Source organism: Moschus berezovskii, chromosome X (genome assembly GCF_049115385.1).
Source record: "Moschus berezovskii isolate FMDL1 chromosome X, NW_MosBer_1.0, whole genome shotgun sequence".
Lineage (NCBI taxonomy): Eukaryota > Metazoa > Chordata > Mammalia > Artiodactyla > Moschidae > Moschus > Moschus berezovskii.
Window position 1 is genome coordinate 44,602,037 of NC_142488.1, and position 15,227 is coordinate 44,617,263.

Sequence of the window (15,227 nt, forward strand, 5' to 3'; positions counted from 1 at the left end):
GTTACAGATAAATGACCTGGAGACAAGGATTGAGAAGATGCAAGAAAGGTTTAACAAGGATCTAGAAGAAATAAAAAAGAGTCAATATAAAATGAATAATGCAATGCTGCTGCTAAGTTATGTGAGTCGTACGACTGTGCGACCCCATAGTCGGCAGCCAACCAGGCTCCTCTGTCCCTGGGATTCTCCAGGCAAGAACACTGGAGTGGGTTGCCATTTCGTTCTCCAATGTATTAAAGTGAAAAGTGAAGTCACTCAGTCGTGTCCGACTCTTAGCGTCCCCATGAATCACAGCATGCCAGGCCTCACTGTCCATCACCAACTCCCGGAGTTCACTCAAACTCATGTCCATAGAGTCGGTGATGCCATCCAGCCATCTCATTCTCTGTCGTCCCCTTCTCCTCCCGCCCCCAATCCTTCCCAGCATCAGAGTCTTTTCCAGTGAGTCAACTTGTCGCATGAGGTGGCCAAAGTATTGGAGTTTCAGCTTTAGCAACAGTCAACCACTTGTAAAAGAATGAAACTAGAACACTCCCTAACACCATACACAAAAATAAACTCAAAATGGATTAAAGATCTAAATGTAAGACCAGAAACTATAAAACTCCTAGAGGAGAACATAGGCAAAACACTCTCCGACATAAATCACAGCAGAATCCTCCATGACCCACCTCCGAGAATATTGGAAAAAGAAGCAAAAATAAACAAATGGGACCTAATTAAAATTAAAAACTTCTGCACAGCAAAGGAAGCTATAAGCAAGGTGAAAAGACAGCCTTCAGAATGGGAGAAAATAATAACAAATGAATCAACTGACAACGAATTAATCTCAAAAGTATACAAGCAACTCCTGCAGCTCAATTCCAGAAAATTAAACGACCCAATCAAAATATGGGCCAAAGAACTAAACAGACATTTCTCCAAAGAAGACATACAGATGGCTAACAAACACATGAAAAGATGCTCAACATCACTCATAATCAGAGAAATGCAAATCAAAACCACAATTAGGTACCATTTCACGCCAGTCAGAATTGCTGCTATCCAAAAGTCTACAAGCAATAAATGCTGGAGAGGATGTGGAGAAAAGGGAACCCTCTTACACTGTTGGTGGGAATGCACACTAGTACAACCACTATGGAGAACAGTGTGGAGATTCCTTAAAAAGCTTGAAATAAACCTGCCATATGACCCAGCAATAGCACTCCTGGGCATATACACCGAGGAAACCAGAGTTGAAAGAGACACATGTACTCCAATGTTCATCGCAGCCAGGACATGAAAGCAACCTAGATGTCCATCTGCAGACGAATGGATAAGAAAGCGGTGGTACACATATACAATGAAATATTACTCAGCAATTAAAAAACTACATTTGAATCAGTTCTAATGAGGTGGATGAAACTGGAGCCTATTATACAGAGTGAAGTAAGCCAGGAAGAAAAACACCAATAAAGTATTCGTACTGGGATGAACCAGAGTGATGGGGGGGGGGGGTTCAAGATGGGGACCGTATGTACACCCGGGGCAGATTCATGTGAATGTATGGCAAAACCAATACAATAATGTAAAGTAATTAGCCTCCAATTAAAATAAATAAATTTTAAAAAATAGTTGTTAAAACAGACAATGCAGAAATACAAAGGCTTATAAAAAACTATGATGAGCACCTATATACCAATAAAATGGACAATCTTGGAGAAATGGACAAATTCTAAGAAAAGTGCAACTTTTGAAGACTGGACCAGAATGAAATAAAAATATGAACAGATGAACTACAGACATTAAAATCCAATCTATGACAAAAAATCTTCCAACATACCAAAGCCCAGGGCTAGATGGATTCACAGGTAAGTTCTATAAAATGTTTCAGTTCAGTTCAGTTCACTTCAGTTGCTCAGTCGTGTCCGACTCTTTGAGACCCCATGAATCACTGCACGCCAGGCTTCCCTGTCCATCACTAACTCCTGGAGTTCACTCAAACCCATGTCCATCGAGTCGGTGATGCCATCCAGCCATATAATTCTCTGTCGTCCCTTTCTCTTCCTGTCCCCTTCCCCATCTATTTCCCATGAAGTGATGGGACCAGATGCCATGATCTTAGTTTTCTGAATGTTGAGCTTCAAGCCAACTTTTTCACTCTCCTCTTTCACCTTCATCAAGAGGCTTTTGAGTTCCTCTTCGCTTTCTGCCATAAGGGTGGTGTCATCTGCATATCTGAAGTTATTGATATTTCTCCCGGCAATCTTGATTCCAGCTTGTGCTTCTTCCAGCCCCGCATTCCTCATGATGTACTCTGCATGTAAGTTAAATAAGCAAGGTGACAACATACAACCTTGACGTACTCCCTTTCCTATTTGGAACCATTCTGTTGTTCCATGTCCAGTTCTAACTGTTGCTTCTTGACCTGCATACAGGTTTCTCAGGAGGCAGGTCAGGTGGTCTGGTCACTGTGGATGCTGATTGCAGCTATGAAATTAAAAGATGCTTACTCCTTGAAAGGAAAGTTATAAACAACCTAGCTGCTGCTGCTGCTGCTGCTGCTGCTAAGTCTAGATAGCATATTAAAAAGCAGAGACATTACTTTGCCAACCAAGGTCCGTCTAGTCAAGGCTATGGTTTTTCCAGTGGTCATGTATGGATGTGAGAGTTGGACTGTGAAGAAAGCTGATCACCGAAGAATTGATGCTTTTGAACTGTGGTGTTGGAGAAGACTCTAGAGAGTCCCTTGGACTGCAAGGAGGTCCAACCAGTCCCTTCTAAATGAGATCAGTCCTGGGTGTTCACAGGAAGGACTTATGCTAAAGCTGAAACTGCAATAAAATGTTTAGAGAAGTGCTGACACCTATACTGCTTAAACACTTTCAAACGTTTAAAAGTAGGAACACTCCCAAATATATTCTATGAGACCACCATCACCCTGATAACAAAACTAGACAAGCATATCACAAAGAAAGAAAATTTGAGGCTACTATCACAGATGAACATAGATTCAATGATCCTCAACCAAATACTAGCAAACAGAATACAAGAACACCGTAAAAAATCATACGTCATGATCAAGTGAGGTTTAACCAGGGATGCAAGGATTCTTTAATATATACAAATCAGACAATGTTATACACGATATTAACAAATTGAATGTTAAAATCCATATGATAGTATTAATAAAAGCAGAAGAATTTTAGGTAAGATTGAGGACCAATTTTATGAAAAACTCTCCAGAAAATGAGCATCAAAAGAACCTACCTCAACATAATAAAGGCCATATTCGACAATCCCACAACAAACATTATTCTTAATAGTGGCAACCTGAAAACATTTCCTCTAAGATCAGAGACAAGGGAAGGGTGTACACTCTTGCCATTATTGTTCAACATAGTTTTGTATGTCCTAGACATGACAATCAGAGAAGAAAAATCAAAGAAATCCTAATTGGAAAAGAATTAAACTCTCACTGTTTGCAGATGACATGATACTATATGTAGAAAATCCTAAACATGGCACCAGAAAACTGCTAGACCCAATTAATGAAGTTAGTAATGTTGCAGGATATAAAATTAATACACAGAAATCCCTTGCAGTCCAATACATTAACAATGAAAAATCAGAAAGAGAAATGAGGACACAATACCATTCACCATTGCAACAAAATAATAAAATATCTAGTATTAAAACTTGCTATGTATATTGTCACCTTGCTTATTAAACTTATATCCAGAGTACACCAGGTGAGATGCTGGGCAGGATTAATCACAAGCTGGAATTAAGACTGTTGGGAGAAGTATCAATGACCTCAGGTATGCAGATGACACCACCTTAATGGCAGAATGTGAAGAGGAACTAAAGAGCCTCTTGAAGAAGGTGAAAGAGGAGAGTGCAAAAGCTGATTTAAAATAAGCATTCAAAAAAACTATGATCATGTCATCCAGTCCCATCACTTCATGGCAAAAAGATGGGGAAACAATGAAAACAGTGACAGACTTTATTTTCTTGGGCTCTCAAATCACTTTGGAGGGTGACTGCATCCATGAAATTAAAAGGCATTTGCTCTAACTATGACAAATTAGGCAGTGTATTAAAAAGCAGAGACATCACTTTACCAACAAAAGTCCGTATAGTCAAAGCTATGGTTTGTCCAGGGATTTCTGTTGTCATATACGGATGTGAGCCAAAAAGAAGCCTGAACGTCAAAGAATTGATGTTTTCAAACTATGGTGCTGGAGAAGACTCTTGAGTCCCTTGTGCAGCAAGGATATCAAACCAGTCAATCCTAAAGGAAATAAACCTTGAATATTTATTGGAAGGACTGATGCTAAAGCTCCAATTCTTTGGCTAACTGATGCAAAGGGCCAGATCATTGGAAAAGACCCTGATGCTTGGAAAGACTGAGGGCAGGAGGAGAGGGTGGCAGGGGATGAGATGGTTGGATGGTATCATTCACTCAATGGAAATGAATTTGGCCAAACTCTGGGAGTTAGTGAATAACAGGACAGCCTGGTGTGATTCAGTCCATGGGGTCCCAAAGAGTCAGACACGACTGAGCAGCAACAAAGGATACAAAAGAACTGTATGCAGAAACTATAAGACACTGATGAAAGAAATCAAAGATGACGGATACAAATGGAGAGATAATATCATGTTCCTGGATTGAACAAATCAATATTATGTAAATAAGTATACTACCCCAAACAGTCTTGAGCTTTAATGCCATCCCTATTAAATAACGAACGACATTTTTCACAGAACTACAACAAAAAATTCCACAGTTTGTATGGTAATACAAAAGACCCCAAATAGCCAAAGCATTCTTGAGAGAGAAAAACGGAGCTGGAAGAATCAAGCATACTGACTTCAGACTATACTACAAAGCAGCAATCAGAAAGACAGACTGGTACAGGCATAACAACAGAAAAATAGGCCAGTGGAATAGGATAGGAAGCCCAGAGAAAAACCCATACTCCTAGGGGCACCTAACCTTTGAAAAAAGAGGCAAGAATAAACAATGGAGAAAAGACAGCCTCTTCAATAAGTGGTGCTGGGAAAACTGTAGAGTTCAGTTCAGTCGCTCAGTTGTGTCCAATTCTTTGCGACCCCATGGACTGCAGCACGTCAGGCCTCCCTGTCCATCACCAACTCCCGGAGTTTACTCAATCTCCTGTCCATTGAGTCGATGATACCATCCAGCCATCTGATCCTCTGTCATCCCCTTCTCCTCCCGCCTCCAATTTTCCCAGCATCAGGGTCTTTTCAAAAGAGTCAGTTCTTCGCATCAGGTGGCCGAAGTATTGGAGTTTCAGCTTCAGCATCAGTCCCCAATGAAAATTCAGGACTGATTTCCTTTAGGAAGGACTGGTTGGATCTCCTTGCAGTCCAAAGACTCTCAAGAGTCTTCTCCAACACCACAGTTCAAAAGCATCAATTCTTCAACACTCAGCTTTCTTTGTAGTCCAACACACATATCCATACATGACTACTGGAAAAACCATAAACTTGACTAGACGGACCTTTGTTGCCAAAGTAATGTCTCTGCTTTTTATTTATTTATTTTTTTTATTGCAGGCTAATTATTTGCTTTTTAATATGCTGCCTAGGTTAGTCATAACTTTCCTTCCGAGGAATAAGGGTCTTAATTTAATGGCTACAGTCACCATCTGCAGTGATTTTGGAGCCCCAAAAATAGTCTCTCATGGTTTCTCCTGTTTCCCTATCTATTTGCCATGAAGTGATGGGTCTGGATGCCATGATCTTAGTTTTCTGAATGTTGAGCTTTAAGACAATTTTTTCACTCTCTCTTTCACGTTGATCAAGTGGCTCTTAGTTCTTCTTCATTTTCTGCCATAAGGGTTGTGTCATCTGCATATCTGAGGTTATTGATATTTCTCCCGGCAATCTTGATTCCAGCTTGTGCTTCATCCAGCCCAGCGTTTCTCATGATGTGTTCTGCATATTAGTTAAATAAGCAGGGTGACAATATACAGCCTTGATATACTCCTTTTCCTGTTTGGAACCAATCTGTTGTTCCGTGTCCAGTTCTAATTATTACTTCCTGACCTGCATACAGATTTCACAAGAGGCAGGTCAGGTGGTCTGGTATTCCCATCTCTTTCAGAATTTTCCACAGTTTATTGTGATCCACACAGTCAAAGGCTTTGGCATAGTCAATAAAGCAGAAATAGATGTTTTTCTGGAACTCTCTTGCTTTTTCCATGATCCAATGGATGTTGGCAATTCGATCTCTGGTTTCTCTGGCTTTTCTAAAACCTGCTTGAACATCTGGAAGTTCACGGTTCATGTATTGCTGAAGCCTGGCTTGGAGAATTTTGAGCATGACTTTACTAACGTGTGAGATGAGTGCAATTGTGAGGTAGTCTGAGCATTCTTTGGCATTGCCTTTCTTTGGGATTGGAATGAAGACTGACCTTTTCCAGTCCTGTGGCCACTGCTGAGTTTTCCAAATGTGCTGGCATATTGAGTGCAGCACTTTCACAGCATCATCTTTCAAGATTTGAAATAGCTCAACTGGAATTCCATCACCTCCACTGGAATTCCATCACCTCCAATTCCTTCATAGTGATGCTTCCTAAGGCCCACTTGACTTCACGTTCCAGGATGTCTGGCTCTAGGTGAGTGATCACACCATCATGATTATCTGGGTCGTTAAGATCTTTTTTGTATAGTTCTGTGTATTGTTGCCACCTCTTCCTAATATCTTCTGCTTCTGTTAGGTCCATACCATTTCTGTCCTTTATTGAGCCAATCTTTTTATGAAATGTTCCCTTGATATCTCTAATTTTTTTAAGAGTTCTCTAGTCTTTTCCATTCCATTGTTTTCCTCTATTTCTTTGCATTGATCACTGAGGAAGGGTTTATTATCTCTCCTTGCTATTCTTTGGAACTCAGTATTCACGTGGGTATATCTTTCCTTTTCTCCTTTGCTTTTGGCTTCTCTTCTTTTGACAGCTATTTTTAAGGCCTCCTCAGACATTTTGCATTTTTGCATTTCTTTTTCTTGCGGATGGTCTTGATCCCTGTCTCCTATACAGTGTCACGAACCTCTTTCCATAGTTCATCAGGCACTCAATCAGATCTAGTCCCTTAAATCTATTTTTGACTCCCACTGTATAATTGTGAGGGATTTGATTTAGGTCATACCCAAATGGTCTATTGGTTTTCCCTACTTTCTTTAAGTCTGAATTTCAATTTAAGTCAATTTCTTCGATTTAGTCTGAATTTTTCAATAAGGAGTTCATGATCTGAGCCACAGTCAGCTCCCAGTCTTGTTTTTGCTGACTTCTCCATCTTTGGCTGCAAAGAGTACAATCAATCTGATTTTGGTTTTGGCCATCTGGTGATGTCCATGTGTAGAGTGTTCCCTTTCGTTGTTGGAAGCGGGTGTTTGCTATGACCAGTGCGTTCTCTTGCAGAACTCTATTAGCCTTTGCTCTGCTTCATTCTGTACTCCAAGGCCAAATTTGTCTGTTATTCCAGGTGTTTCTTGACTTCCTACTTTTGCATTCCAGTCCCCTATGTTGAGAAGGACATTTTTTGGGGGGTGTTAGTTCTAGAATGTCTTGTAGGTCTTCACAGAACCGTTCGATTTCAGCTTCTTCAGCATTACTGGTCAGGGCATAGACTTGGATTGCCCTGCTACTGAATGATTTGCCATGGAGATGAACAGCGATCATTCTGTCATTTTTGACATTGCATCCAAGTACTGCATTTCGGACTCTTTTGTTGACTATGATGGCTACTTCATTTCTTCTAAGGGATTCTTGCCCACAGTAGTAGATATAATGGTCATGTGAGTTAAATTCACCCATTCCTGTCCATTTTAGTTTGCTAATGCTTAAAATGTTGACATTCATGTTTGCCATCTCTTGTTTGACAACTTCCAATTTGCCTTGATTCATGGACCTAACATTCCAGGTTCCTAAGTGTACAGTTTCATGTCAAAGAATTAAATTAGAACATTTCCTAACACCATGCACAAAAATAAGTCAAAATGGATTAAAGACTGAAATGTAAGGCCAAATATTATGAAACTTTTAGAAGAAAGCATAAGTAGTACACTCTTTGGCATAAATGGCAGCAAAATCCTTTGTGACCCTCCTCCTACAGTAATGAAAATAAAAAATAAATTTGAAGATATAAAAATGTAAAAGCCTTTTCAGAGCAAAGGAAACTATAAACAAGACGAAAAAACAGCCCTCAGAATGGGAGAAAAATAATTGCAAATGAAGAAACTGACAAAGAATTAATCTCAAAAACATACAAGTAGCTCATGCAGCTCAATATAAAAAACACTAAAAAATCTAATCAAAAACTGATCAGAAGACATCAACAGACACTTCTCCAAAGAAGACATACACATTGCCAACACATGAAAAGATGCTCAACATTTATCATTATTAGAGAAATGTAAATGAAAACTCCAATGAGGTATCATTTCACACATGTCAGAATGGCCATCATCAAAATATCTACAAACAATTAATTCTAGAGAGGATATGGAGAAAAGGGAAGCTTCTTTCATTGTTGGTTTAAATTGATACAAAAACTATGGAGGTTTCTTAAAAAAACTAACAATAAAACTACCATATAACTCAGCAATTCCATTAGCCTGAGAAAGGTGTAATTTTGATGATGTACCTCAGTGTTAATTGAAGCACTATTTGCAATAGTCAGGACATGGAAACAACTTAGATGTGCATTGGCAGAAGACTGGATAAAGAAGATATGATACATATATACAATGGAATGTTCAGTTCAGTTCAGTTCAGTTCATTCGCTCAGTTGTGTCCGACTCTTTGCAACCCCATGAATCACAGCACTCCAGGCCTCCCTGTCCATCACCAACTCCCGGAGTTCACTCAAACTCATGTCCACAGAGTCGGTGATGCCATCCAGCCATCTCATTCTCTGTCGTCCCCTTCTCCTCCCTCCGCCAACCTTTCCCAGCATCAGAGTCTTTTCCAGTGAGTCAACTAGTCGCATGAGGTGGGCAAAGTATTGGAGTTTCAGCTTTAGCATCAGTCCTTCCAATGAACACCCAGGATTGATCTCCTTTAGAATGGACTGGTTGGATCTCCTTGCAGTATAAGGGACTCTCAAGAGTCTTCTCCAACACCACAGTTCAAAAGCATCAATTCTTTGGCGATCAGCTCTCAGCCATAAAAGGAACAAAATTGGGTCATTCACAGTGATGTGAATGAACCTAGAGTCTGTCAAAAAGAGTAAATTAAGTCAGAAAGAGAAAAACAAATACAATATTTTAATGCTTATAGCTAGAAAATGTTATTTTAATCCATTTTCTATATCTAGAAAATGTTATTTTTCTAGAATCTAGAAAAAGTTATTTTTCTAGATTCTAGAAAAATGTTACAGATGAAACTATTTGCAGGGCAGGAATAGAGATGCAGACCTAGAGAATGAACATGTGGACAAAAGCAGCAAAGGGGAAGGTGAGACGAATTGGGAGATTAAATTAGGAGATTAAGATTTATATACATACACTACCATGTGTAAAATAGATAGCTATTGGGAAGCTGCTGTGTAGCACAGGGAGCTCAGCTCAGACCTCTGTGATGACCAAGAGGCATAGGATGGAGTGGGTGGGAGTGAGGCTCAAGGAGGGAGGGCACATATTTCCACACATAGCTTATTCACCTTGGTGTACAGCAGAGACTAACACAACATTGTAAAGCTCTTATACTTCAATTTTAAAAATATTAAAAATTGAAAAAAAGAAATGTGAAAAGAAGACAAATTAGATAAAATGTTTGCTAGAAGGAACTTTTAGGGATATGAAGAACTTCACTTTGCCCTCAGTGGCATGAGAACAATACCCAAGAAAATGGTAACCTGAAATAATACAAAATTATTATGCAAATGCTGATTAATCAGATTACTGTCAATTCACTTTCTCTTTCTAAATAAACTTCAAATATATGTTATTAATAATCATGATATAATTAACTTCAAGTTTCATATGCTTTGTGAGAATATGAGGGCCTTATGAATAAAAGTTTAAAAAGAGCTGTAGAAAGCACATTAAAGAAAATTACTCTTGATTGCATGCTTGGTACTCAAGAAGAGATATAATCGATATGTATGTTCATAGCAAAAGGCAGTTATATTAAAAGCAATATAAAACATTTGCATAAATATTCAAATATTAAATAAATATTCTATATTGAAATATTAACATTTGACATTCACGTATTAAATAAATATTTGAATGTTGCACTAGTCAGCTGGACAGACTGGGCCTTCTCTTCCTAGCTCAGGAACTGTTTAGAAGACATATTTATAATGGAATAATTTTTTATGCTATTGGCTTCTATTTTGAAATAAATGTTGCATTAAATATCCTGTCCTGAAATGGGTAACCTTTCCTTTCTCCAGGGCATCTTCCTGACCCAGGGATCGAACCCAGGTGTCCCGCATTGCAAGCAGATTCTTTACCAACTGAGCTATCAGGGAAGCCCAAATATTCTGCAAAGGATGAATTCTGGCAAAAATGAGAAGTATGTCAAATATAAAAACAAACAGAAAGAATGAAGAAGATACTTTGAGATTACTGATATCTACATATTCATAGGAATAAATGATGTTTGTGGAAATCCATTTTAGTCTATCGGGCCTAGTTAGCCATTTAAAAAATTATTTCTCTTTGGTCTTTACAAACTTATAAATATATATGTACATATATGTATATATACATATATAATGTTAATTGTATGTATTTAATATATAAAATTATATGGAATAGTACTACATATTTATATACTATGTAATTATATATAATGATATATAGTATGTATTATTATATTAACATATGATACATATATAGTATGTCACATTGTAAAAAATTATCAGACATTGTCTGATAATTTGTAACTCTATATTACAGAAACCAAAAAAGAATCTCTAATCTCAGGTTTTATTTCATGGTTTATTTTCTCCTATAATACAGTGCTTCAAATAAAGCCACATTTGCACAATCATTTCAGCAAGGAAGAGAATTCTTTATTCTGTCTCAATATTGGTTAGGGTAAAATTTATCCAACAAGTTAATTTCTTTTTGGTTCCTTGGAAATATAATCTATTATTTCCATTTGGAGCATGCCCGTTGACAGTATATGAAAAGCAAAAGATGTCTTTTTGGTTTCATCACTGACTACTTGGTTTCACAGATATTTTCTTGGAATTGAATTTTTCTTCACAGATACATAGAAATAAAATGAAGACAGTATTTATGATAGTTTCTACATTCAAAAGATTATTTTCTTTTGCTGTTGTTCATTTTTATTGTGTTTAACAGTAGGGCCATTAAATGAAATGAGACACCAGAAGTTTTCAATATCATCAATTTCCTGGATTTTCTAACGATATAAACAGGAAATTGCAGAATATATATGAAGGGAAGCTCAAAGCTATTCTATCCAGTTTCATTACCATTTGTTCCTCGTCCTTTTCAAGGGTAAGGATTTTATAACCAGTTGTTTTCCTGAAGCTCGGTTTTCCACTAGAATCAAAATATACCAAAGTTAATCTGAATGCAATATTTCTTTGAGGTTGTAAACAGATGGAGCCATCATATGGCTGATTGAAAGCAAAGTGTTTGAAAATTATATAATGGCTGGTGAAGACGACATGCAAATGAACTCCAAAGTTGTAACCGGACCACTTCCAGGAGTATTTTCCATCTCTGACAATCCTTTTGCCACATCTCATGCTATATTCTTCAAGTTCGGTTTCATTGATGTCTCTAGGACCAATTTCCCTGTATTGTTGTGCTCTAAGGAAGGTAAACCATTTTCGTTTATAAACATACGATAACCATTCTGAAGGTATTAGAGCATCTTGTTCAATAACACTTGTGGAGGCCAGGTCACAGATAATATGCTGAAACCTCAAATTTTTAAACACTGGTTGAAATACTATGCCTTGTTTAGTTTCAAGAAAGGAAATGCTACCATCATGTTCCCTGTGCCTGGAAAACCATGTGTTTGCATTAACTAAAAGCCATTTCATTGTGCCTTTCCAACCTGGGTTAAGGCAGAGGAACATCCACTGTTTAAGTGTAGTATATATATCGATTTCCTTCTGCATTACTAATAAATCAGAAGAAGAAATGACCCTATTCATAAGATCTGTACTGAGTTCTTTGTAAAGTTCAACACTTAGATGAGTCATCAGATTGTGGAGAAGCCATTCAAAACATGCTGTCTTTACAGAATGTAACCCATATGTTTCTGCTGCCACATAGAAGCTACATACAGTTTTCACATTAATTGTTTCCTTCATGGTCTTATCACACTGCTGAATTAAGTCCTGTACTTGAAGCAGGCACACGGTTGCCAAAACTCCTGGACCTTGAAGGGGCTCAATTAAGACATATTCATTCCTATACAACGAGCCTAATACAAAATGCAAGGATTCTACATTTATATTCTGGTCATTAATCTCCAGGTCAATAATATCTTTGTGACATTCTTTCCAAGAATTTCTAAACATTGTAGCAAAGTAGTCCAACTGACATAAAAACATTTTGTGTAAACACCGTACTCTCCCCAGAGCACGGATTTTAATGTCACTGATTTCCTCATTTAAAAATAAAGTTTGGTAAGCATGCTCAGATGTGATCATAACTTTTTTACCCTGGCTTGTATAGATGACAGCAAGTAGATTCTCCTCCTGGTCTCGAAACGTGTGTCTCTTCTCAGACTCTGGGCCCAAGCCGGAACTGGTGTTCTGTTTGGGTTTACGGCTGCTAGCCACATAACTGGGACCTGCCTGGGTTTCTGGCTGCTGTAGTTCCTCTGTGCCAGATCCCCTGCATCGCAGAATCCGACTGTTCAAGGACCCCGTAGATAAAGGCTGTTAGAGCCCCTAAAGAGACAACTGCAGAGACTTTCCTGCCATGGCATTGCTTTGGCCTGCCACCTCTGCTTAGCCCGTAGTCTCACTTGGATATTTTAGCACAGTCCAAAACGTCACAGTGGAGGCTCTGCATTCTTCATTGTCCGCTTCAGCCCCTCTCTCTCTGCGGCCCCGTCCCCTGCCTTCAGTCTTCCATTCAGTCTAGCCTATTGTTCAGGGCCTCTGCCTCCAGGTTTTCCTTGAAAATGCTTTCCTATAAGGGAAATGACTGAATTAAAGGCATTTGGATCACAGTGTTAAACAGTGTACATATTCACATTTCTCCTGCAAGTGGGAGAATTCTTTTCAATACTGTCAGCAGTATTGAATATAATCATCTACCTTCAACTTTCAGTAATTTTAAAAAGATGAACAGTGGTATACCATTATCTTATTATTCCTCTTTCATTATAGAGAAGGCAAACTTTTATTTGATGTATGTGTGTATATGCATATGTATGCACAAAATTATACATATATGCAAAATTATATATGTACATGATATACATGTTAATGTACATATTATACACATATAATTTTGTATATATGTATAATTCTGAAATATCAATAGAGAAAGATCATTCAAAATTTTCTGATAAGGTACATCTTCATATTCTTTGCTTATTTCTGTATGAAAAGTATTAGTTACTAAGCTGTGTCTAACTCTTTGAAAGCCTATGGACTGTAGCCTGCCAGGCTCTTCTGTCCATGGGATTCTCAGGGAAGAATACTGGAGTGGGTAACCATTTCCTTCTCCAGGAGATCTTCCTGAACCAGGGATCGAATCCTGGTCTCCCACATTGCGAGCAGTTTCTTTACTGTCTGAGCCACCAAGGAAGACCCAAAAGAAAGTGTTAGTCACTTGGTCATGTCCAAATCTTTGTGACCCCATGGACTGCAACCTGCCAGGGTCCTCTGTCCATGAAAGTCTCCAGGCAAGAAAACTGGAGTGGGTTGCCATTTCCTTCTCCAGGGAGATTCCTGACACAGGGATCAAACCTGGTCTCCTGCATTGCAGGCAGATTCTTTACTGTTTGAGCTTCCAGGGAAATGTTTATTTCTGTATGCTGCTGCTGCTGCTAAGTCACTTCAGTCGTGTCCAATTCTGTGCGACCCCATAGACGGCAGCCCAGGAGGCTCCCCCGTCCCTGGGATTTTCCAGGCAAGAACACTGGAATGGGTTGCCATTTCCTTCTCCAATGCAGGAAAGTGAAAAGTGAGAGTGAAGTTGCTCGGTCATGTCGACTCTTAGCAACCCCGTGGACTACAGCCTAAATGAGGCTCCTCCGTCCATGGGATTTTCCAGGCAAGAGTATTGGAGTGGGTTACCATTGCCTTCTCCACTATTTCTGTATAGATTTATATATATTTTCTCCTTAGTGATTGTCAAAAGCTTATTAGCTTCTTATAATGTAAGATTACACATATGTATGGTGTGCATGCGTGCTAAGTCACCTTCAGTCGTGCCCCACTCTTTATGACCCTATGGACTGTAGCACATCAGACTCCTCTGTCTATGGGGATTCTCCAGGCAAGAATACTGGAGTGGGTTGCCATGACTTCCTCCAGGGCATCTGTCTGATCCAGGTATCAAACTTGCATTCCTTACCTCTCCTGAATTGGCAGGTGGGTTCTTTACTACTAGTGCCACCTGGGAAGCCCATATATATGCATATATACATATAAAAATGAAAATAGTTAAAAGGTTATATTTTGTTGTTGTTCAGTCACTCAGTCGTGTCCAACTTTTTGTGACCCCATAGCCTGCAGCACACCAGGCTTTCCTGTCTTTCACCATCTCCTGGAGCTTGCTCACACTCATGTCCATTGAATCAGAGATGTCATTCAACCATCATATCCTCTGCTGTCCCCTTCTCCTCCTGCCTTCAATCTTTCCCACGATCAAAGTCTTTTCTAATGAGTTGGCTCTTCGCATCAGGTGGCCAAAGTATTAGAACTTCAGTTTCAGCATCAGTCCTTCCAAGGAATATTCAGGATTGATTTCCTTTAGGATTGACTGATTTGATCTCCTTGCTGTCTGAAGGACTCTCAAGAGTCTTCTCCAACACCACAGTTCAAAAGCATCAACTCTTTGGCACTCAACCTCCTTTATGGTCCAATTCTCACACCATACATGACTACTGGAAAAATCATATCTTTTACTATATAGAACTTTGTCAGCAGAGTAATATCTCTGCCTTTTAATATGCTGTATAGGTTTGTCATAACTTTCCTTCCAAGGAGAAAGTGTCTTTTAATTTCATGGCTGCAGTCACCATCTGCAGTGATTTTGGAGCCTG

The 15,227-nt window shown here is 38.8% G+C and overlaps 1 protein-coding gene across 1 annotated transcript in view; it reads right to left on the reverse strand.

The window, feature by feature from the left end:
* Positions 1-11,370: 11,370 nt before the first annotated feature.
* Positions 11,371-15,227, reverse strand: part of LOC129563866 (germ cell-less protein-like 2) — a 40,520-nt gene continuing 36,663 nt past the window's right edge. The window contains exon 2 of the mRNA XM_055437581.2: positions 11,371-12,885. Within this exon, the coding sequence (XP_055293556.2) occupies positions 11,371-12,885 (1,515 nt within the window). The remainder of the gene's footprint in view (positions 12,886-15,227) is intronic.